Source organism: Lissotriton vulgaris, chromosome 12 (genome assembly GCF_964263255.1).
Source record: "Lissotriton vulgaris chromosome 12, aLisVul1.2, whole genome shotgun sequence".
NCBI lineage: Eukaryota > Metazoa > Chordata > Amphibia > Caudata > Salamandridae > Lissotriton > Lissotriton vulgaris.
In genome coordinates, this window is record NC_141700.1 from 70,219,244 (window position 1) to 70,244,084 (window position 24,841).

The 24,841-nt window shown below is 49.3% G+C and overlaps 1 protein-coding gene across 2 annotated transcripts in view; it reads right to left on the reverse strand.

Moving 5' to 3' along the window:
* The window catches only part of REXO1 (RNA exonuclease 1 homolog), a 268,509-nt gene that overhangs the window by 49,323 nt on the left and 194,345 nt on the right, over positions 1–24,841 (reverse strand). For both annotated transcript variants that reach the window (XM_086947165.1, XM_086947166.1), the window contains one exon: positions 24,144–24,264. In XM_086947165.1, coding sequence (XP_086803291.1) covers positions 24,144–24,264 — 121 coding nt within the window. The remainder of the gene's footprint in view (positions 1–24,143; positions 24,265–24,841) is intronic.

Sequence of the window (24,841 nt, forward strand, 5' to 3'; positions counted from 1 at the left end):
GTTTTGGAGGAATATTTTCACTCATGCGTATTATTGCTAATAGGGCCGCTTTGTCTTTAACATGCTCTCCGCTTGCTAATGCTGCTTTTGCACATCTATCTATCTCTGCCTAAAACCCTAATGCTATAGATATTATAAAATAAGGGGTGCAGTGTAGCTTATCATGGTGTACAGTGTATTCATTTTTTTGGTGTTTCCAATTTGTTTTCGCTTACTTTTCATGTACCGCGTATCTGTGGGCCTGGGAGTGTGGAGTCGCTCCATCTTTGAAACCCCTTGCAACCCCGTCATTTGATGAGGGACAATTCAAACTGCACAGAAGCAAAACCCCGCCAGCTGGCTGCCGAAGCTAAGATGCTCATGAGAACCTGAACTATGACCCAGCGAGAGGAGCCGAGCTGCACCTGAACTCGAAACAAATTGATACTTTACTGTGTGTCCTATTGTATTCCTTGCTGTCTATGGCATGGGAACTGGAATGTAAGGGGTGGGTACTGAAATATGAATATTAAATATGGGAACCCAGAATTTTAGGTGGTGACAATGACCTAACCACCTGTCCTGACCAATCATAAGTTGGGGACCCTGTCACTTGCAACATTTGTGGTTAGTCTAGGGACCCGCAAAGGGTATAACTAGCCTCGTTTTAGTTAGAGAAATTGTCCGACTTGTCCGAGTAGCTGACCTGTCACCGACCCTACGAACTCTATAGGTGATTGATACAGAGAGCTGCGGAGCACTCTGTCCGAAATTTCCACAAACTCCAAGGGGTGGAAGTAGTCTTAAGTGCTGGCGAAGCACTTTGCTGGGAGATTCGAGAACCCAATCGGGGTTACTGGCGGATCCCGTGCAGAGAGGGAGTAGCGCAGGCGTTGCAAGCGAAGCTGCAGGTGTTGGTCGTGCCCTTTGGTGAGCCCAGTCCTGACCCAAATCCTGAGGGGTATCCTGTCCTGTTTTTTTCCGTGAGCTGTACCTGCTCACCTACTGGCATCCCAAGTCCTTGAGGGTCCTTGTCCTCACCTTCCCCAAGCTGACCCGTGGCCAGGGTTAGTCCTCATTCCTGTCCTAGGTAAATATAATTTGTGGGTGTCCGTCTTTCTATCCACTTTTCTCCTACTCTTTTAATAAAGCCTCTATGCCCATGATATTCTCTCTGTTATCTCCAATGCCGTATATGCAAACTGTTTATTAGTTGTGTTCCACTTTTCCCCTTCCTGTAGGGCATATTGAAACTGTTTTACTTAAATAGTGTGATCTAACTTTACTGATGTCTAGGATCTAAGTTTAAGTTTAGTAGATAGGCTAAGATCAGGGTTTTGAATCACTTGTAGGACTTTAGCACTCCACTGACTAATGTGTTTTAACTCACCTTCCCTAGTATAAGCCTGAATCTGAATAGCATGTTCCTTGTTACCCTTACCCAGTAGTTTTCTACCCGCACTCAATGGTGCTTGCCGACATCCATAGCTACATTATAGTTGTAATCCTGATTATTGATATTTTGATCTGTATAAGTCTTATACTCTTGTCACTCTGAATTTTACTTACTATATAAAATCTTTAAAACCCTTCAGGTGTCTGTGGTCATTATACAATATCGAAATGTTGAATGTATACAGTATTTAGGATTATCTTATCTCATGTCCACTGCTAGCTCCTGATTCATCAGGAAGGTAGGTGCCTGGGTAAGTCAGGTACCATAGTAACAGTGTTAGAGAAAACACATAAAAATTACTGATGGTGGTGTGTAAACTCGCCCGATTCACAAAAATACTGTCATAATCACGTCTTGGGCCCAAGTGCGTGAAATCTGGTAAATCTAAGGGTCGGGCGACCTGCGCGCTCTATCAGGAGCAGGTTCGGCCGTCGTGGTCGAGACCTAAACACTGAAGACACCAGCGGTGGGGGTCGGTAACCGACATCATTCAGTTACACTTGGAGCAGGGTTTGAACCCGGGCATCCCTACCAACCATAGGAGTCGAACAACTCGAGAAAAAACCAGATCAAAAAATTCTGTCAAAAAGTGACTAAGGGGTAGAGTTTCTCCGGATCTGTGCTAGCTGGCGCGGAAAAAAGAAGAACTGACGTCAGCGCGCAGGGCGGCGTCTAAGTACTCCGGCGACGTCCTTCCGGCGCTAATGACGCCGACGACTGACGCGGAGCCGCAGACGACGCCTACCGACACGCAGGGGTATTGCTATGCAAAAGTTTCCGGATCCAGTCTGACGCCTGGGGATATTTTAAGGTAAGGAATCTATCACTAACGTGTCTCTTTCAGATAAGGTTACAGGATAAGGTCACTGAGATGAGCCCTGCTTGGTGATTGCGTCCCACAACATGCAGTTAAAATCTTTACTTCAGAGGGGACAGGCCTGGGTGTAAAGGGCCACAGTTCATAAATAACTGGTTAGTCTTCCTAGTATCTTGTTTTATCTAGATCCAAATGATGGCTATCCTAATATCTGATGTATGAAGAGATAGCAAAGCCGCTTTCCACCAAAGATGCATCAGGCAAGTCTTATAGAAAGGTTAGAATGGGGAACCCATGAGTCTTGAGGGCAATATTTAATTCCCATTGAGGAGATGATCTCTTACGGGGGGAAAGGCTTTTTAAATGCCCTCAAGGAAGTCCATAACCCGGATCTTGAAAAAAAGCGATCTGTGTAATAAAAGGCTACTGTAGGCAGCAATGGTTCCCAAATGGGCTTTGTTTGAAGAGAACTGCAAAGCCTTCCTTGGCTACAGGAAGATGGTATAATACAAGTGATTCTGCTTCACAGGCATTAGGGTTAAAGTTCTGCTCCATACAGATGCAAGAAGAATATTAAGCTCCTGTAGAAAGTCGCCTTCCTTGTTTTCTTTTTCAGAATCTTTATGCATTCCTGGGAGTTTTAAATCTCCATGATATAACAGTTCAAAAGCCAGGCTGCTGAATTCAAAGATGTCAGGCTGGGATGGAGAATCACCCCACCCACGAACTTATGAAGATCCAGCCTGCAGGGCAACCTCCTTTGTAGTGGGGCATACAGGTGAAGAAGGTCTGAACCACTATTGTAGGGGCCACTCTGGACGCTTTCAGAATCATTCTGGCCTTGCATATGTTAGTTTGATGATCATAACTGGTATCAGGGGAATTGGTCGAAAATTGTAATGAACTTTGCTGGAAAACTCAATCCAGAGGGAATTGCCCTTATCCCAGGCTGGTATTATCTGGAGACGAAATCTGGCCATGTTGTTTTGCTGTCCACACTTGTGAAGAGATCTAACCGGAAAACCTCAGATTCAAAAGAGGTTGTGAAGGATGGAATAATTTAGAACCCAGTCACGTTCTCCTCCAACGTACTGCTCAAAATCTCATTGAGCATTGTGGATCCCTGGTAGGTGAATCACAGTGGTTGTCAGGTTGCTTGGTAACAACCATTTCCAGATGGTTTGAGCGACCCTCTATGCCTGTTCAGGTAATGGTTGCTGTGTTGTCCATCTAAACAAGTAGCAAGCCAGTCTTGAAAGCCGGGAGGAAAGTTTTCAGCGCTAGGTGTACCGCCCTGAGTTCCAGCAGTTTCATATGGTATGATATTTCTGTTGAAGACAGGTCCCTGGAATCTCTAGGGTGATTCATACAAGCACCCCAGCTGGACAGAATCACCCACCATTGTCTGAGATGGGACGTCCTGATGGAAGTTCATCCTGCAAAGAAGATTCGGAGGATGCCATCACCAAAGGAGAGATCGTGCCGATTGTGGAAACAGAATGAAATAGCTTTTCATTTATAACTGGCACTACTGGTCTTAAGGACACTTATTTTAAATGCATGACTGCAAGCCCAGAAGTAATGAGATTTGCCTCACTATCAGACGGATGACTTTCAGGAGATTGTGAATCTTAGGCGGAATAGATAAGGTCACTTTTGAAATATCCAGTACTGTTCCAAATAATGCAACAAATGCAATGGGATTGACGTTGATGCTCTCAAGTATCTCGTTATCCCAGTCGATAGAGAAACTACAGGTTAAAAAAGCTAATGAGCCTGTTGCGATAAATAGGCCTTGCTCAGCAAGTCATCTAGATCTAGGTAGACAAATATCTTCTCTTTCCCAAGATGGACTGAAACAGCAGTTATGCACTTTGATAAGTTTTTAGGTGCAAGCTCTAAGCCAAATGGAAGAAACTTACATTGCTAATGATTGTTTCACACTACAAACCTCAGGAACATTTTCAGAATCTTTGCTATGGGTACATGAAAATGCACATCTTTAAGATCAATGGCGTATAGCCAATTTCCCTAATGGAGGTGTGAGTGGATTTCATGGAGAACCAGCATCCTGATTTTCTTCCTCCATATCCATTTGTAGGAGAGTTTTAGATCCAGAAAAAGGTCTGAATGTTCTTGGAGTCTTTCTTTTTCACAATGAAGTCAGGTGGTACTTCCTCTTCGGCCGGTTTCCTGTACGTAGATATGAAAAGCTTGATGGTTGTTCAGATTTTAAGGTAAAGGCTTTTCCAGTGGTATGGCTTGAGGAGCATGCCTGAATCCAATAAACTAACCATTCTGAACAATAATCATAACCAGTTTGTCTCTAGTGATAGATGTCCACTCTCCCTTGAAATAACAGAAGTGAGGACTTGCTATCGGACTTCTGCAGCTGGCTTACTCGCTTGCTGTTGGAGGCTGGTGACCCCTCTACAACATGGTTTGGTACGTCTGTTTGTGCTAAAGCTACCTCTGCTGATGTTGGCAGTGAGACGTAGGGGTGTGATCCCTCTGCTGGTAAAAACACTAATCATAAAGCCTCAGAGTATTTTCTTTGCTCCTCTTTTCCTAGGCCTACAGTCGTTAGGGTTCCCCTTTTACCCTTGATTTAAGCCATCTCCTCATCTGTGCCAAATGTGTGTCGAATAAGGTGCTATCTGAAACAAGCATTTACAATGCAATGGTCTCGGCAATATTATAGGTAGAGCTATTGGAATTGCTCATTATTTTTTTTATCTTTTTTGTATCCCTAAATAAATCGCCTTGTCATTTGTATTGGCATTAGCTTTGTATTTTGCATATGTGATACCTATTGCATTAGCAGAGAGCGAGTGAGGTATTGAAATAGAGAGAGTGAGGTAGTGAGAGAGAGTGAGGTAGATAGAGAGTGAGGTAGTAAAGAGTGAGGTAGAGGGATGTTGTGAGGTAGTGAGATAAGCATAGAGTGATGTTGTGATGTAGTGAGATAGAGAAAGAGGTAGTGAAAGAGAGTGAAAGTGAGTTAGTGAGATAGAAAGAGTGAGGTAGTGAGATAGAGTGATTGAGGTAGTGAGTTAGAGAAAGAAAGTGACGTGAGGTTGTGAGCTAGAGAGTGAGGTAGTGAGAGAGTGAGGTAGTGATGTTTTGAGAGAGAGAAGTTGTGAGATAGTGAGATAGAGTGGAATAGTGAGGTAGAGAGTTATGTAGTGAGAGATGGGTAGATAGAGAGTGAGGTAGTGAGAGACAGAGAAAGTGAGGTAGTGAAAGAGTGAGGTAGAGGGATGTTCTGAGGTAGTGAGATAGAGAGGTAGTGAAAGAGTGAAAGTGACTTAGTGAGATAGAAAGAGAGAGAGTGAGGTAGTGAGAGAGTGAGGTAGATAGAGTGAGGTAGTGAAAGAGTGAGTTAGTTATGGAGAGTGATTTTTGGTGGTAGGGAGATAGAAACAATGAGTGAAGTTGTGACATAGTGAGATAGAGAAGGATTGAGGTAGTGTAAGAGAGAGTGAAAGTGACTTAGTGAGATAGAAAGAGAGTTAGTGAGATAGAGAGTGACGTAGTGAGTTGGAGAGAGAAAGTGAACTTGTGAGCTAGAGAGTGAGTCAGCGAGAGAGTGTTGTAGTTATTTTTTGAGTGAGTGACTTGTGTTATAGTTAGGTAGTGAGAGTGATATCGAAATAGAGTGATGTTATGGAGAGAGTTAGTGAGAGAGAGAGATAGTTTTATAGATATAATTCAAGTAGTGATGTAGTTATTTTTGTTTTGTGGGAGAGTGAAGTAGATATAGAGTGAGGTAGTGAGAGAGAGAGAGAGTAAGGTAGTGAAAGAATGAGGTGAGGGTGAGAGTTGTTGTGCTGTATTGAGATAGAAACAGAGCGATGTTGTGAAGTAGTGAGCTAGAGAGAGAGTGAGGTAGTGTATGAGAGAGTGAAAGTGTTAGTGTATTTGAGAGAGAGAGAGTGCAGTAGTGAGAGAGAGAGAGTGCAGTAGTGAGATAGAGAGAGTGAAGTAGTGAGTTAGAGAGAGAGTGAAGTTGTGGGGTAGTGAGAGAGTGATGTAGTGAACTTTAGAGAGAGTGTGTCGTGATATAGTGAGAGAGACATGTTGCGCAACAGCCCGCACTGCAGTGCGACATCTAACATTTACAACGCATAGTTTTGCATAGGCAAAACCTGTTACCTTTGACAATGGTTATTTTATTTCCCCCACCACTCATGCGCTATCCGCGACTGGAACAGAAATTTGTATAAGGTTTCATTGGTCTAGCTGCAGACCTGCATATCTACAGCAGGAAAAAAAGCTCTATTGGCCAATGGTATATCTTTATTTCTTACATGATGTGATGTAAATATTTCTCACATTATACGGTCCTTCTTCGAAATGAAATGGTGCTGCCGAAGTATATTTCAGAGGTTTCTTTGCTTTGAAATACTTCATAAGTTCATAGAAGGACAGTAATTCATTCCCAAAGGCCGGAAGGCGTCATGTGACGTTCCAAAAGCAAGGCCTTAAATCCGGGATCTGACCCAGTCACCTCTTAAGCCACGGTGTCTTATCTTTGATGACAGCTCGCAGTGTGTGCTGCAACATGTTTCAGACACAAGCAGGATTTTGCCGCGCTGCTCAGAAAATGTGTCTCCAAAGATAAAGTACAGCAGCACAAGGGCATTAAATAGAAAAAGAGATGATTTCCTTTCATCTCGTCCTCCCTTCCACAAGATTCTTCAATAACCCGGGACAGTTCCCACCCGCAGGTAATCTTCGGACCGCGTCTTCTCTGGGATCAGGGGGCCTCGGGCCCGTTTCGTTCTGGCCATTCTGGAGCAGAGCACCTCCGACCCCCCTGTGAGTGTACAGACTGCAGCACTCACCCTCATCACTGCTCCGCTCAGCCCCCGCTCTCCCGCTCCCTCTGGAGTCTCCTGGGGGCACATATTTACTGTCATTATCCCCGTCTCTCCTGAGAGCTTTATTAATGGGCTGCTTGACAGACAGTAATTGAGTGTTGTAAAATACTTGTTTAAGTGAGTCTGGGAGCGAAAGAGTCTGTGAATTCGGTGGATATGTAATTCTGCTGATTCGGAGGCACAGCTCAAAACGATGCCCCTCCCCAACCCCCTTGCAAATTGTGACGCCCGAGTCTCCCATACCTAGGGTGACCAGATATTGAGAAGCAAAAACCGGGACAGGTTAGACATAAAGGTAGGACTAAAGTATTTCATGTTACTTTTAAGTCGGGCCTGTCACGGAGTTTGCTCTGCATACCCATGTAAATGTAAATGCGAGCGCGCGTGTGTAAATATTAGAAACTCCAACCCGAGACCCCCACCCTCTCCCCTACTCCGTCTTTCCTCTGCTGGGAGCAGGCAGATGAGATGACCGCCTCCTGTGTCACCTGAAAGAGGCAGATAATAAATTAAATATCTTTCGAGGCGTCTTGAAAGGAAAACTTCCATTTCTGCTTCATAGGAAGGCTTTATCTTATTCCTAAAACCCGGGACGTTTCTTGAAAAATTGGAAAAGAGTCTGGACACCGGATCACTCCTCCCAAAACTGGGACTGCCTGCCGATATCCAGGAGGTCTGCGTATTATTAAGATGCAATCTTACAAATAAGGAGGAGCAGCCGAGGCGCTCAAATACACGGAGAGTGGGAAACAGACAGGGGGAAGAAGGCACAAACACACACAAACAGCGAAAATACACGGAGAGCGGGAGGGGGGCGGGAAACAGACAGGGGGCGGGAAACAGGGGGAAGAAGGCACGGAGGGAAACAAACACGGGCTTACCTTCACTGCGAAGGATAGAAAATGGCGGACACAAGCTTCCGGATTTTGAGGATTTGGGGGCGTGGTTTTGCTGTCCTGAGTGACGGGCAACGTCACAGGGCCAAAGAATGCAAAAAATCACGCCCCCAAATCCGAAAAATACGGGGCTTGTTTGAAGTGATGCATCTCTCCTCCAATGGCTGGCCTCCGTTTAGGAAGCCAGCCAATGAAGGAGAGAGAGGGCAGGGAGGCGGGACCTACAGCGCTCTAAGAGTCATTAAATCTCCAGCCTAAGTCTGTGCAAGCGCAGCCTTTTAGGCCTCCGACCTAAAAAGAGAAAAACACCACAAGGAACCACTTTGTTTCTAACTCAGAAGGAGATGCAGGTGTTGCAGATTTTACTAATTAAAGCAAATATCATTTGGAGGGTTCCTGTCGCCATTCAGCGAGTACCCGTCTATTGACGTTGTCATGGCAATACAAAAAGGATAATCTATTTACTCTGTTCAGCCACTAAAAGTGCAGAATACCTTGAACAATGGGTACGGATTTAAAGAAGATGTCGCTCGAAGGTGTGCGCGAAATGCAGGATGTCAACGCATCTGAAAAGCACCTGGGCTACTGGAGGTGGAACAGAAAATCAAAACATCCCATCGCCGGGCGCACCAGCAGCACAGTCACCTCCCAGGAATGGATGGGGGGGATCGGATTCTGCAGTAACCACAGGGTAACTGGAAGGCCACTCTGGGAACAGGCCCAGAGATCGCCTGCACTACATTGAGTGGGCCTGTTCCCTTCAATATACTTTCTGATTCACGCTACCTTATCTGCACTCAACTTCTAAATTCACTTGCACTCACAGAGGAGAGCTCTGTTGGAAGGAGGATGGGACACCTTAGCTCCCATGTCAATCCAAAAGGTATTTCCCATCCCTTATCCAGGTGTTAGGCAAGAGTGCAGAGTAAGAGCAAACCCAGTTGGGTAGAACCCATAACTGTGGTGCCCCTCACACACCAAGGCCCCGGAGGAACAGTACCTAGTGTATAAATCATAGCTAATTCCCTGCCACCCTCTCCCTCACAATAATCTCTGTACCACTTTTGGTACATTTATCAGTCTCATGCAGGAAAAGTGGCCTTCTCCCAGATGTGGGGCTGGAGCAGTGGGTCTCATGAGTCCGTATTGTGGCCAATATACAATTATTGTTGCTTTCTGCTTCCTTGACTAATGTAGGACTCACGTGTTCTGAATAGACAGACAGACAGACATGCTTCTGTTTACAAATAAACAATGGGAATTATGGTGTTTAGCAACTTTTCAATTTGGTTAAAGTTGCATCAAAGCTCCAGCAGCAACATGAATGCGCTGGAGCAAATAGCGCAAGAGGTTGGTTGTGCTGTGTTTGGGCACCTCTTAAAATGGAAACTGACAAGCCAAGGACTAAGGAAAGCTTGAAAGAAATACTACACCAGTGGCTAATAAAACACAAGTTCGGCTCATACAAAAGGCACACAATCCAGAGCTAGAAAAAGCAATGGACATTATTCTTCCAAGAGACACCATTTTCGGATAGTACGCATACGAAACAGTATCTGAAACATATTTATTGTGAGACTACAAAAGCACAGTACAAAAAGTTATGTTTTTCCAAAGTATTCAAATAACATTTGAGGGAGACGTTGGTATCCTGCAGGCACGCACTTTGGCACAGACGTTCTCTACAAGTATGTCCCTTGGTTTTGTCACGTTTATTTGAAATACAGCAGAGACATTATTTTTCGCGGAGGGATTTGTTTTTTATCATGCTTCCAGCCGACTCCTTTTATAGTGAGGCACGCATGCAACAAAATATCATCCTTGCCTGAACTGCCCTCGAGTGAACATCTGTGCAGGTCACAGTCGTCCATCACATACACACGTGTTGCCCTGTACACCGGCACCAAACTGTGGGAATCCAAGAGAAAAAGTCACTAATTAACTTTAATTATGTGGCTAAGAGAACTGCGGCCTTCTCAGGCATTCCTCTGCTTGGCAAACACAAGAGCCGCACCTGGGTGGTCACTCTACCGCTGCTCTTAAGAGCCATCGGGGCCATTGTGAAGAGTGGTCACCAAGTCAATGCTGCATTGTTTTCTCGGCGGACACGGAGAGAAAGAGCCTGTTTCCGTGCAGAGATGGCAGGGAGGTCTGCACAGGCAGGCATGGGGTCGGCCACCTGTAGATCCCAGCACACTCTCAAATGTCTTCCAAAGGATTAGAAACAACGGATGTGAAACGCCGACAATAACAGTGTGACGGGGACGGCAGCGTGGGATCGAATACTGCATTTATTTAACTAAGCAGTCCTCATCAGTGCCGCACTTTTCGATGGGGGGAAGCTCTGCACCATGGCGTATGAAGGCCAAAATAGGTCTATTCCCACCTGCAGGGAGACCAGGGTAGCATTGCACCCATGTGTAGGAAGGTCAGGGCAGCTATGCAGACACGTGTGGAGAGGGTCAGTTCCCACCCGCAGGTAATCATCGGGCGCGTCTTCTCTGGGATCAGGGGGCCTCGGGCCCGTTTCGTTCTGGCCATTCTGGAGCAGAGCACCTCCGACCCCCCTGTGAGTGGACAGACTGCAGCACTCACCCTCATCACTGCTCCGCTCAGCCCCCGCTCTCCCGCTCCCTCTGGAGTCTCCTGGGGGCACATATTTACCGTCATTATCCCCGTCTCTCCTGAGAGCTTTATTAATGGGCTGCTTGACAGACAGTAATTGAGTGTTGTAAAATACTTGTTGAAGTGAGTCTGGGAGCGAAAGAGTCTGCGAATTCGGTGGATATGTAATTCTGCTGATTCGGAGGCACAGCTCAAAACGATGCCCCTCCCCAACCCCCCTGCAAATTGTGACGCCCGAGTCTCCCATACCTAGGGTGACCAGATATTGAGAAGCAAAAACCGGGACAGGTTAGACATAAAGGTAGGACTAAAGTATTTCATGTTACTTTTATGTCGGGCCTGTCACGGATTTGCTCTGCATACCCATGTAAATGTAAATGCGAGCGCGCGTGTGTAAATATTAGAAACTCCAACCCGAGACCCCCACCCTCTCCCCTACTCCGTCTTTCCTCTGCTGGGAGCAGGCAGATGAGATGACCGCCTCCTGTGTCACCTGAAAGAGGCAGATAATAAATTAAATATCTTTCGAGGCATCTTGAAAGGAAAACTTCCATTTCTGCTTTATAGGAAGGCTTTATCTTATTCCTAAAACCCGGGACGTTTCTTGAAAAATTGGAAAAGAGTCTGGACACCGGATCACTCCTCCCAAAACTGGGACTGCCTGCCGATATCCAGGAGGTCTGCGTATTATTAAGATGCAATCTTACAAATAAGGAGGAGCAGCCGAGGCGCTCAAATACACGGAGAGCGGGAAACAGACAGGGGGAAGAAGGCACAAACACACACAAACAGCGAAAATACACGTAGAGCGGGAGGGGGGCGGAAAACAGACAGGGGGCGGGAAACAGACAGGGGGAAGAAGGCACACACACACACAAACAGCGAAAATACACGGAGAGCGGGAGGGGGGCGGGAAACAGGGGGAAGAAGGCACGGAGGGAAACAAACACGGGCTTACCTTCACTGCGAAGGATAGAAAATGGCGGGACACAAGCTTCCGGATTTTGAGGATTTGGGGGCGTGGTTTTGCTGTCCTGAGTGACGGGCAACGTCACAGGGCTAAAGAATGCAAAAAATCACGCCCCCAAATCCGAAAAAGACGGGGCTTGTTTGAAGTGATGCATCTCTCCTCCAATGGCTGGCCTCCGTTTAGGAAGCCAGCCAATGAAGGAGAGAGAGCGCTGTAGGTCCCGCCTCCCTGCCCTCTAAGAGTCATTAAATCTCCAGCCTAAGTCTGCGCAAGCGCAGCCTTTTAGGCCTCCGACCTAAAAAGGAGCGTTGCTAATCCCTTCTTTCACCCTCAAACTTGAGGCACAAACGTCTCAAACAGGAAGAACACCCCAAGCTCAGGCCGTGAATAGTAGCAATTAGTAGATATGATTTATGTATCTGCAGTCAAACTACTCTGGTTGTTACTGCAATATGTATGCACATTTATGGGATTTAGTAACTCATTAGTAGTTTAGCTCTATTCTAGCCTGTATTTTATATGTGGCAAGCTGCACATATCTCACCTTTATCCCCATCATTCGCTGTCCGCTTCCGCATTTATTTATTTTCTTATTGGGTTTTCATTGTAAGCTACGTCACGATATTGCACTGATTATTACTACCTCATCCAACTCTCTCTGTCAGGCAAACTGCGCCCAGCCACTTTCTAAGCCTAGACTACATTGCTGCTACCTTGTACATTCTGATATGTAACTTAGCCTCCACCTAATAGGCCTTACCTCGCATAGCTGGTCACACGGTGTAAGCTGACTGCTACCTTGTATATAGGATACATCTGATAAGATGCTCCCACGCACTGGCTGTTCGGGGATCACACTGACTTCCACCCCCTATATCTGTGCTCACTCACTAGTGTCCTCCTTGGCCCTGTAACTAGCGGCTGACAGCGTGTACTATCGCCCTAGTTCAGACACCTAACACCACAGCCTCTCTAAAATGGAGCTCAACGGCAAGCACACTTTTAGAATTAACTACCCCTCCACCCCTCTCTCCAAAAGTGCCACTAAACGTTTCAAACACAACTTCTTGAGGGCGCACCCGGAAACACCCTTTGCTGACACCTACTTCTCATCGGGCAATGGAGCCCTGAATACTGATTTCATCTTCCACACCTCACGCAGAGCCCAATGGAGAAAAACTTTCCTATCTCTACTCACAGTCTCCATCACCAAGAAAACAACCCATGGCTCAACTCTCACCATCACACCTTCCCACCTCTTCCCTGGCAGGTCTACCATTACAATCTATAATACCGGGATTGTCCTGATCCGAGCCACGGACAAGAACCTGGAACTACTAGACAACCTGTTCCCCAAGTTCAAAGAGCACCTCTCCAAGCTGCGGACCCGAACCCAGAAGTCCGCCAGCACTATCCCCCCTGACCTCGTAGCCACCACCTACTACACCTCTACCACCAGTACCCCAGTAAATGGCCCACCTGCTGTTAACGCACGCCACTCCCCAAGGACAGTCACGAATATCACCACCGCACATACTAGTAGCCCCTCCAACATGACACTTCTTATCCCCACACACACCCCCTCCATCCCTCTCCCCTCGGACAGATCATCCCCCACCCACAACACTCCACCATTTGAACAAGCCACCGCCCAAAGTTTATCCACCCCCTCCCATCTCCCCCTCGACAGACACCTCTCCCTCCCCATCTCTCTCTCCACTCCCACCCACGTGTCTCTCACACCCGACACAACAACTCCCACCCACAACACGCCTACATCTGCACACACCATCACTCGGAGTTTATCCACCCAACCACCCCATCCCCCCCATGGCAGACACCTCTCCCTTCCCCGCTCCCTCCCCACTCCCACTCATAACGTCATCCCCCTCCCAACACAAGATACAGAACATACCTCCTCCCTTACCCTATCACCCCCCTCTCTCCCACCTCCTATTCTTAGCCCTCACTACCCTCCTGTCTCCCCCACTGTCTTCAACCTTCACTCACTCTTCTACTCACCTGTACCGTCTCCCACTGAAGTCACTATCTATGCTTCCCACCCTCCGCCTGCCTCACCTTCACCACTCACACCCCTCGCCCACAAACACGTCCACACCTTGAATACCATCCCACCCATTAGCACCGCGGAACACCTCATCAACCCTCCTGACTTGACCTTATCCACACTCCAACAAGTCAAGGAGGAAATTTTACAAATCAAAAAAGACATCCACGCAATCAAAGACCTTCTCTCCTCACAGCCCAGTCTACCTCCCACCATCCCATTACCCTACAAACGACGCACCCTTCCTACATACACTCGCCCCCGACGACACCAGCAATGGTCCACTATCCCCGTTCGCAATAACTCCCACCGCCCCCGTCGTGTTCTCAGCCCCTTGTCGGACCTCGACCTTTGCTCTCTCCTACGCTCTTATGGCCCAGGTCCGGTAAAAGGTTTTTCCAATTCGCACATCCCCATACCCACAATTCCCACAAACGCTCTGAGGCTCCCAACACTCAACAACAGAGGCTCCGTCCCTAACAAACTCAGGAAAGTTCCCCTCACACTAGAAAGCTCGACCACCCTTCTCTCTCCCAAACTCAAATGCATCCTACTAAACTGCAGATCGGCCCAGAGACATTCCTCCGACATCGCGGATCTTGTCTCAAATAGGGAGCTAGACCTAGCCTTTCTAACGGAAACGTGGCTCACTGAAGCCTCTACCCCGATTATGGACATACTAGTCCCCCCCAATTATCACATCATTAGGCTGGACAGGTCTCCTGGCAAGACGGGCGGGGGAATTGCATGCATTGTTAAGAGCAACCTCTCCGTTACTCAAGTCACCTCACCCTCCCTCTCCTCCTGTGAACTCCTCTGCCTAGACATCATCAGTGAGGGAAAACAAGTATGTACTCTACATCTCATTTATCACCCGCCTGGTGACAATCTCATATTCACCCAACAAGTCATGGACCTGATCACTTCCAACGCCGGTCGGCAGACCACTCAAGTCTACCTGGGTGACTTCAATCTCCACTGGAACGATCAGAAAGACACTTCAGTGAATAGTCTAAAAACTTTCCTCAATGCGCTTGACCTCACCCAATTATGCGATAAACCAACACACGACAAAGGCGCGATACTCGATCTCATCATTGCCAAAGAGAACGCTATTCAACTGGAAGCGATTCTACCCTGCGATTGGTCAGATCACCACATTATCACCTTCTTTATCAACGAAAAAGTTAAACCTAACCCTACTCAACCAATCAAATCCAAAACATGGAAAAGGGATTTGAAGAATCTTAACCCCTCCACCCTACCTCCCCACATCGGCAACCTCCTCCTTCCCCCTTCAGGTGCCTCAGATGTTCAATCACTGACTGACCACTACCTTGACTCTATGAATACAATAGTCAATGAAGTCGCCCCTCTGCAACTGAAGAGAGTCTCCACCAAAATTTCTAACCCCTGGTATGATGACAGTCTCAACGACGAAAGGCGTAATATGCGAATGGCAGAGCGCACCTGGAGATCGGACCCTTCAGCACTGCATCTCAAAAAGCTCAAGAACAAGAGAAATGCCTACTTTAGGAAAATAAAGCGCACAAAGTCGGACTTCTTCAGCCGCCAGTTGGACCAAGCGAAGAATAGGCCAAGAAAACTGTTCGAGCTAATCAAGACCCAAACAAAGGCACAACCCACACAATCAAATAGCACAACAAATGACACTCCACACTGTGAAGCCTTCTCTGCTTTCTTTAAACATAAGACTGACAACATAAGAAATGACCTCATCATGGATGTAAATCGATACTCCAACTACACCAGAATGGCTGACACTCAACCTAAAAACAAGGCATCCTGGCAGTACTTCGACACCTACTCGGAAGAAGCTATACACAAACTGCTCTGCACTTTGAAGCCCTCTAATCACCTCACAGACCCTCTACCTGCTAATGCTGTAAAAGACTTTATCCCCTTGCTCCTCCCTCTCTGGACCAAGATCATTAACAGCTCTTTGCAACAAGGACACATTCCAGACTCCCTTAAGGTGGGGCAAGTCACGCCTATACTCAAGAAGCCTACAGCTGATCCGTCTGACCTAAACAATTACCGGCCCATCACCAATATCCCCACCCTGGCCAAACTGTTGGAGAAATGTGTCCAACTCCAACTAACAAAACACATTGATCAATTTGACCTCCTCAACCCTCATCAATCAGGTTTCAGAGCGAAACATAGCACGGAAACAGCTATGACACACATAATTGATGACGCCCTCCAAATTCTGGATCGTAATGAGTCCTGCCTCCTCATCCTTCTTGATCTCTCGTCAGCATTTGACACGGTCAAACATGAGAACTTGTTGGAGCTGCTAAGTACTAGGATGGGGCTATCGGGAACTGTTCTCAAATGGTTTTCGTCTTTCCTTCACAACCGGTCTCAGAGGTTCAAGATCGACAATGTACTATCTACACCTGTGCCTGCAGATCTAGGGGTTCCACAAGGATCCACCCTCTCTCCTACACTGTTCAACCTCGTTATGGAACCCCTCGCCACCTTGCTTCAAGCATCCAATGTTCAATTCCATATGTACGCTGATGACACACAACTCTACCTAAAGTTACAGTCCCCGGAAGATATCAAACAGCTGAATTCCACGCTTATTAACACCCAATCCTGGCTGGCCGATAATCACCTCAAACTGAATGCTCTAAAAACTGAGTTCCTACTCATCTCACCTCCGGCGAAAATCTCCACCACCCAAACCTGGCTCAACAACCTAACAGCACTCAATGTCCAACCTACCATCGTGGACTCGGCGAAATCCCTAGGCATCACACTCGACGCCAAGCTCGACATGCAGCAGCACGTCAGCAAAGCCACAAAAGCAGCTAATTTCCAAATTAACACGCTGAGGAAAATTAAACCCTTCCTCCCGGCCAAAGACTTCCAAACTGCTGTACAAGCTCTAGTCATCCCTCGAATAGACTACGGAATTGCGACCCTCAGCGGTCTCCCACTATCCACAACAGCACCCTTAAGAGCCTCCCTGAACGCTGCCGCGAGACTCATTACTGGCTCTAGAAAGCACTCGCACATATCCCCAGACCTAAAGTCTCTAAAATGGCTGCCTTTTGAAGCCAGAATACAGCTAAAAATTGCAACTATGACACACGCGGCCGTGCACCACAAGGCACCCAACTACCTCGCTCAAAAGCTGTCTATATCAGGAGGTTCGAGATCCAATAGGAGTACTAAAAATCTACTCCTGAAACCTCGTAGATTTCGGAAAGCGAAAACTTACAAACGCTCCTTCTCAGGAATGGCACCCAGGATCTGGAATGCGCTCCCTCCTGAAACAAGGCTAATCACCTCCACTGCACTCTTCAAGAAAGAGGTGAAAACAATGCTTCTGGCCAAGATCTCCTGATCGCTACAGATGTTGGGTCAGAGACTCTGCATTGCTTGTACCGCTGCTCTGCCTATCCCCTGGCACTATTACGCTACTCTCTTACTACCGACCAAGATATGATACACGTTGGTTTACTGATCCACCTGTACGCCATTGTAGTCGGATCAATGACCTGTGCTGCTCTATACTACTCCCTTACCTTATCATATATGGATTGGTTTTATGTTTGTTTTTATAATCCATGTTATTACCATGTTACTTACCATGTTATTACCATGTTATTACCATGTTATTACCATGTTACCATGTTATTTACCTGATCATATATGGATTGGTTTTATGTTTGTTTTTATCATCCATGTTATTACCATGTCACTGACTATTATACTGTTCCCATTATCTCTGTTTACTCCTATTGCCCCTTCCCTGTCTTTGTGAAGCGCTCTGATATCTGTAAGGATCCTGTTCGCGCTATATAAAACTTTGAATAAATAAATAAATAAATTTGTTGAGAATTTACACAAAATACATAATTTCCCGCAAGTCGTTTAACAGGTTCACCACATGCATTTCATTGAAAAAGGACTGCTTTTTCAACCTAAAAGCACAACTGAAAGCAAATACCTCGAAATAACCAAAATCACATTGGATGTCTTCTTACATAGAGGAGGACAAAAACAAAAAAAAAATTAACTGTCCCTATAAGGAAAAGGTTACTTATTCCAAGCCCCCTCTCCTAATTTTCTTTAACCATACTGTAGCCTATAAAACAAATATTCTAATTACCGCAGACAATTTAAATAAATGTTTGCCCTCCTATTCGCTACAACGGAACTGGTTTGGTTCTGGAACTCTCACTCCAGGCACATCCAGGCGATGCACCTCGAATCAGTTGGGGAAACCTATACAGACTTACTTGTTCAGCCTTTACCTTCTTCAGTGTTGGTCTATCTTTGGTGCGCAGATGTTTCCTTTAAATCGCTTTATAAATTCCTGATGGTGAATTTGACTGCACAATGCACAAGTTACTACTTGTGTAACGATATATCTGTAAGAGACATTAGTTAGTGATAGATTCCTTACCTTAGAATATCCCCAGGCGTCAGACTGGATCCGGAAATTTTTGCGTAGCAATACCCCTGCGCGCTGGTAGGCGTCGTCTGCGGCTCCGCGTCCGTCGTCGGCGTCGTGAGCGCCGGGATGACGTCATCGGAGTATATAGACGGCGCCCATGCGCGCTGACGTCAGTTCTGATAACACAGCTTTTCCGCGCCAGATACGCAGAGCCATGATAGAACCAACACTGGTGCCATGAAACTAGGGCCCTGAAAGGGGATGACCTTAACCCTAAATATCGGTTCGCAGAACGGGGAGGATGGGAGGGCGGTAAGGAATCTATCACTAACTAATGTCTCTTACAGATATATCGTTACACAAGTAGTAACTTGTGCATCTGAAAGAGACACGTTAGTGATAGATTCCTTACCTTAGAATAGATACCCCAGCAATACCAACCCCGGTGGTGGGTCTGCGAACCAATATCACACCAGAAAGTCCTGGAGGACGGAACGGCCAAAGAAGCCATCCCTCCGGACTTGACTGTCCAGGCAGTAGTGTCTTGCGAACGTGTGCAGCGAGGCCCACGTGGCTGCCTGACAGATGTCCTGCAGGGGGACACCGCGGCCCAGGGCAGTTGTCGTTGCCGTGGCCCGAGTGGAGTGAGCCCGCAATCCAGCCGGGGGCTCCTTCCTCGCCATGGAGTAGCATGCTTGGATGCACAAGATGATCCACCTGGAGATGGTCCTCTTGTGTACAGCCTTTCCCTTCTTCGCGCCCACGTAACCAACGAAGAGTTGGTCATCCACCCGGAATTGGCGAGTGCGGTCTAGGTAGTAGGAGAGCGCACGTTTTGGATCCAGACGGTGGAGCCTCTCCTCCTCTTTCGAGGGATGCGGAGGCGGAAAGAAGGTGGGCAAGGTGATGGACTGCCCGATGTGGAAGGCCGTGACAACCTTGGGCAGAAAGGAAGGTCGTGTACGCAACACCACCTTATCAGGATGAACAGACAGGAAAGGCGGAGAAGAAGAAAGAGCCTGGAGCTCACTCACCCTCCTGGCAGAGGTGATGGCAACCAGGAAGGCCGTCTTCAGCGTAAGGAGACGAAGAGGACAGTTATGAAGTGGCTCAAAGGGAGCACACATCAGATAGGTGAGAACAAGATTCAAGTCCCACTGGGGCATCACGAAGGGAACAGGAGGGAACATGTGCGTGATGCCCTTCAGAAATCTACTCACTATAGGGGACTTGAACAAAGAAGGCTGATCTGGTAGCCTCAAGAAGGCTGAAAGAGCAGAAAGGTACCCTTTAAGAGTGCCCAGAGCAGAGCCCTGCTGGGCAAGGGAAAGAAGAAAGAGCAGCACTTCCGAAAGGGGCGCAGAGAGGGGATCCACAGCCTTTGCTGCGCACCATGCCACAAATCTATTCCACCGGCAGGCGTATACCGACTTTGTGGAGGGACGCCTGGCTGCCAGAATGATGTCACAGACTTCGGGAGGCAAGTCAAATGGCCTCAACTGCCGCCGCTCAATCTCCAAGCTTGTAGGTGGAGACTGGACAGGTTCGGGTGCAGGACCGTCCCCTGCTGCTGCGACAGAAGGTCCTCCCGAAGAGGCAGAAGAATCGGGGGATCGACTGACATGCTGAGTAGCTCGGGATACCAGTATCTTCGAGCCCAGTCCGGAGCCACAAGGATAACTTGGGCCCGGTCGCGCCTGATCTTCTTCAGCACTCTGGGCAGAAGTGGTATAGGCGGAAAGGCGTACAACAGGCCGCAGCTCCACTCGCGACGAAAAGCGTCTCCGAGCGAGTGCCGCCTTGGAAACTCCAACGCGCAGAACTGCTGACATTGCGCGTTCTCTTCTGTGGCGAATAGATCTAACCAAGGCTCTCCCCACTGTCGAAAGAGACCTTGCGCCACGTCCGAGTTCAGACGCCATTCGTGATCCATCATGCACCGGCGGCTGAGTTCGTCCGCCCTGGCATTCAGAGAACCTGCCAGGTGTTGAACCACCAGAGTCACGCCCTGATGTTCCAGCCACTGCCAGAGGCGCAGAGCCTCCTGGCAAAGGGTCCACGACCCCACACCGCCCTGTTTGTTGCAGTACCACATGGCGGTGGTGTTGTCGGTGAACACTTGCACTACGCTCCCCCTGACAGAGGGGAGGAATGCCTTCAGTGCAAGACGAATCGCCCGCAGCTCCAGAAGGTTGATGTGGAGCCGGGACTCCGCCGGAGACCAGAGGCCTCTGATCTCCGCCTCTCCCATGTGGCCTCCCCAGCCCTGGAGGGACGCGTCCGTCACAACTACGTGCTCCGGCTGGGGTAGAGAGAGGGGTCTGCCACTGACCCAGTCGCGGTCCGTGAGCCACCACTGCAGTTGCTTCGCAGTGCCCTCCGAGATCAGGACATGATCGGACAGGTTGCCCTGATGCTGGGCCCACTGAAACTTCAGGTCCCACTGCAGAGCCCGCATCCGCCACCTGGCGTGACGCACCAGAAGGATGCAGGAGGCCATCAGTCCCAGAAGCCGCAGCGTCAACCTGACCGAGACCCGGGATAACGGCCCGAAGATAGGAATCAGAGCCTGAATATCCCGAACCCGCTGCTCGGGTGGGTAAACCCGAAACTGCGCCGAGTCGAGAACCGCTCCGATGAAGAGGAGCTTCTGAGAGGGACACAGGTGTGACTTCGGCACATTGATGGAGAACCCCAGCAAGTGCAGGAGGTCGGCCGTAGTCTGGAGGTGGCTGACGACTGTCTGGGGCGAGCCCGCCTTCAACAACCAGTCGTCGAGGTAGGGGAAGACTGATACCCCTTGCCTGCGCAGATGGGCTGCGACCACCGCCATCACCTTCGTGAACACCCGTGGGGCGCTGGTAAGGCCGAAGGGGAGCACGGCAAACTGAAAGTGCTCTTGGCCTACCGTGAACCGCAGGTAACGCCGGTGGGCCGGCAGGACGGGGATGTGGAAATAGGCGTCCTGCAAGTCCAACGCTACCATCCAGTCTCCTGGGTCCAGGGCAGCCAGGACCTGAGCCAAAGTGAGCATCTTGAACTTCTCCGTCCGGAGGAAGCCGTTGACGTTCCGTAGATCCAAGATAGGGCGTAGGCCCCCTTTGCCCTTCTTGGGTACCAGAAAGTAGTGGGAATAACAGCCACGTCCTACTTCTGGCCCAGGAACGCGCTCGATGGCCCTCTTGGCCAAGAGGGCCGAAACCTCCTCTTGCAGAAGTTGCAAGTGATCCCCCGACACACGGTGGTATTGAGGTGGCATGGATGGAGGGGAAGACTCGAAGGGGAGGGAGAAACCCCTTCGGACAATTTGCAGCACCCACCTGTCCGAAGTGACTGTATGCCAGTGGGAGAGGTGATGGCGAACCCTGCCTCCCACAGGCGTCACATGGGCCTGAAAGCTCGGACTAGGAAGGTTTTGAGGCGGGGGCTGCTGAGGGAGGTGTGGACTGGCCTCGCCGCTGGCCCCGACCACCGCCACGGCGGTTCCCACGGCCGCCACCGCGTTGCTGAACATTCTGCGGCGCGTGGCTGACGGTCCGTGGTGGGGCGCCCCTTCCGTGGCCACGAAAGGAGCGAAAGGCACCCGATTGCTGGCGTGGGGCCGCAAGGCCCAAGGACTTGGCCGTGGCCCTGGAGTCCTTAAAACGTTCCAGCGCATGGTCTGCCTTGTCGCCGAAGAGGCGACGGCCATCAAACGGCATGTCCAGGAGAGTGGCCTGGACATCGGCCGAGAAATTGGCGGACCTCAACCAGGCGTGGCGTCGAACCGCCACCGTCGTTGCCATCGCCCTGCCCAGTGAGTCCGTGGTATCCAGCCCACACCGGATGGAAAAGCGTGCCGCATCTCGGCCGTCCGCAAGGGTTTGGCTGAGTTTAGCCCTGACCTCCTCAGGGCATTGTGGCAGCACCTCCGCAACCGTGTCCCACAGAGTGTGGGTGTAGCGGCCCAAGAGACAGTTGGTGTTCACTGACCGGAGCCCTAGGCTCACAGACGAGAAGACCTTCTTCCCGAACTGCTCATATCTCTTGGATTCCCTGTCGGGCGGGGCTGACGGGAATGCGGTCTGGGAGTTGGAGGCCTGGATGACCAGGCTCTCGGGGGTGGGGTGGGTGGACAAAAAGCAAGGGTCGCCCGGTGCCGGGCGGTAGCGTCTGGCCACGTTCCTATCCACAGGGGGACCTGTGGCGGGCTTGGACCAAGTGCCCAGCAGAATGTCACACAAGGCCTCATTGAACGGCAGAAGGGGCTCCGCGGAGCCGGACTGCTGTTTGAGAACCTCAGTGAGGAGATTAGTCCTCACGGCCGCGACGGGGAGCTCAAGGTTTAGGGCCTTAGCTGCCTTCGTCAACACTACACTGTAAGCAGAACCCGCCCCCGAAGCCACAGTCGGGGGCGACGTAAATCCAGTGTCTGGCGAGGTGTCAATACCACTGGCCTCCCCAAGCTCATATGTCCAGTCCTGATGAGACTGGCAATCACGTGCCAGAGGGTCCTCGGACTCCTCCCATTGCTCCTCGTCACCCGGCTCCTGGAGACCAGGAGTAACAGCCAGGGCCTCCTCGTGGAGATAGAACTCTCCGAAGGCCGACGGAATCGGCGCCCAGCGGCGCCCCTCCGACACCTGAGCAGGACCGTAGGAAGCATTGGGGTCGGCAACCACGTCGGCTGCCGGGGACGACACCTGAAGGGACGTCGCCGGCGAGGTCGTAAGGTCGACCGGCGAGGTCCCGGATCCGGAGCCGGATCCAGCGAGGTCGCGCGGCGCCGGGACCGAAGTCGCCAGCGGCGCCGGGGCCGAAGCACCCGACGTCGTCGGGGCCGAAGCGCCCGACCCGGAAGGACCTCCAGACGGAGCCGATCGGCCCGAAGGCGCCACGGGAACCGACTGAGGAGGGAGGGCCCTCATGGCCATGAGGTACCTCTCGACCTCCTCCTGCGACGCGCCGTGCCCAGGGACCCGAAGGTGTGGGGCAGGCGGCGACGCTTGCGACTCCCGCGGAGCCGCGTGGGCGGTGTCGCCCGAATCCCCGGTCGCATCGAGCGAGCGACGGGGCGGGTCGGAGGACCGATGGTGTCGCTCCGACCTCTCATGCCTCTTACCTGAGGACTTGGAACCAGACGATCGGTGTCCACTCCCGGAACGTCGATGACTCCGACCTCGCGACCTGTCCCTCGACCTCCCGTGGGACCGGGACCGGGACCTGGAGCGGCGCGGGGCCGACTGCCTCAGCTCGAGACGCTTGCGGGACCGCTCCCGCCTAGCCTTCGACGTCAGGGCCCGGCAGTCGGAGCAGGTTCGATCGTCGTGGTCGAGGCCTAAGCACTTCAGGCACCGGCGATGGGGGTCCGTGACCGACATGAGTCGGCCGCACTTCGAGCAAGGCTTGAACCCGGGCATCCCTGGCACCGATAGTCGAGAATCGACTAACTAGAGGATCAAAAAGATCAAAAAAGTTTTCAGTCAAAAAGTGACTGGGGGTAGAGCTTCCTCCGGATCTGCGCTAGCTGGCGCGGAAAAAAGAAGAACTGACGTCAGCGCGCATGGGCGCCGTCTATATACTCCGATGACGTCATCCCGGCGCTCACGACGCCGACGACGGACGCGGAGCCGCAGACGACGCCTACCAGCGCGCAGGGGTATTGCTACGCAAAAATTTCCGGATCCAGTCTGACGCCTGGGGATATTCTAAGGTAAGGAATCTATCACTAACGTGTCTCTTTCAGATATTTAACTTTACAAGATCTGACCTGGAGAACCTCACTATAACCACTTCTTTACCCAGTCGCAGGGGCAGAACATATAACTCCATTAGAAGATATTAGGTGGGCACCATATACAACTTTATAAACCTAAAAATATGAGATCAGAGCTGTGCATACTGCCTGACGTTACATAAACTGTTAATCCAAAAATAATTTTTCAAAACTACATAATGGTCAGACATTCATAGAGTTATTATTCACGACTGGCAAAGTTACAGGTTTGTGAACACTACTTTCCATGCCGCCTCACCATTGTCTTGGATGATGCGTTTGAGGTAGTCTGCCATCAATGTCCTTAGAGCGCGCTTGTAAGGCAAACCCAGTCGATGCGGGAAGACAATGGCAGTATCCACCACTGTGCAGTGGATGAGCTGTGGAGACAGAGAAAAATTAACACTGGTGATATGAAGCAGCACTTACTTCAATGGAAACACTGATAGATTAGGGTGTATAGCAAAATAACCTGAATGTAGAACATTTCTACATCTTTGTACACTAATAAGGGTGAGCCAAGCCACTGCATTCTCCAAATAGTTTCAACAAAGTAAGATAGTAGCGTTTCTCTTTGGCACTTCCTAGGAACAAAAGTGGTATGAAATGTATGTTCAATTTAGACTATGTACCTTCAAATTTTACAATCATTCACAACAGATATCGTAACAGCAAGCATTGGACTCAAGTACTTCTTCCTTTTCTATTTTCTTTGTTTAGAAGATAGTGAGAGAAGCTTAGTGTAGACCAAGGGGTAGCCAGAATATTTAAAATACCCCCCAGTTTGAACCATAGCAATTATGGTATCAAGTAAACAAAGCAAGCCATCACAACCCTTTGGAGAAGAGCTCTCTCGTCTCTTTCATCCAAAAATCTATCATTTATCTTTCCATCCACCTGCTGATATCTTTACACTTTGACATCCATTCATTCATCATTCAGTATTTCACCATTCTG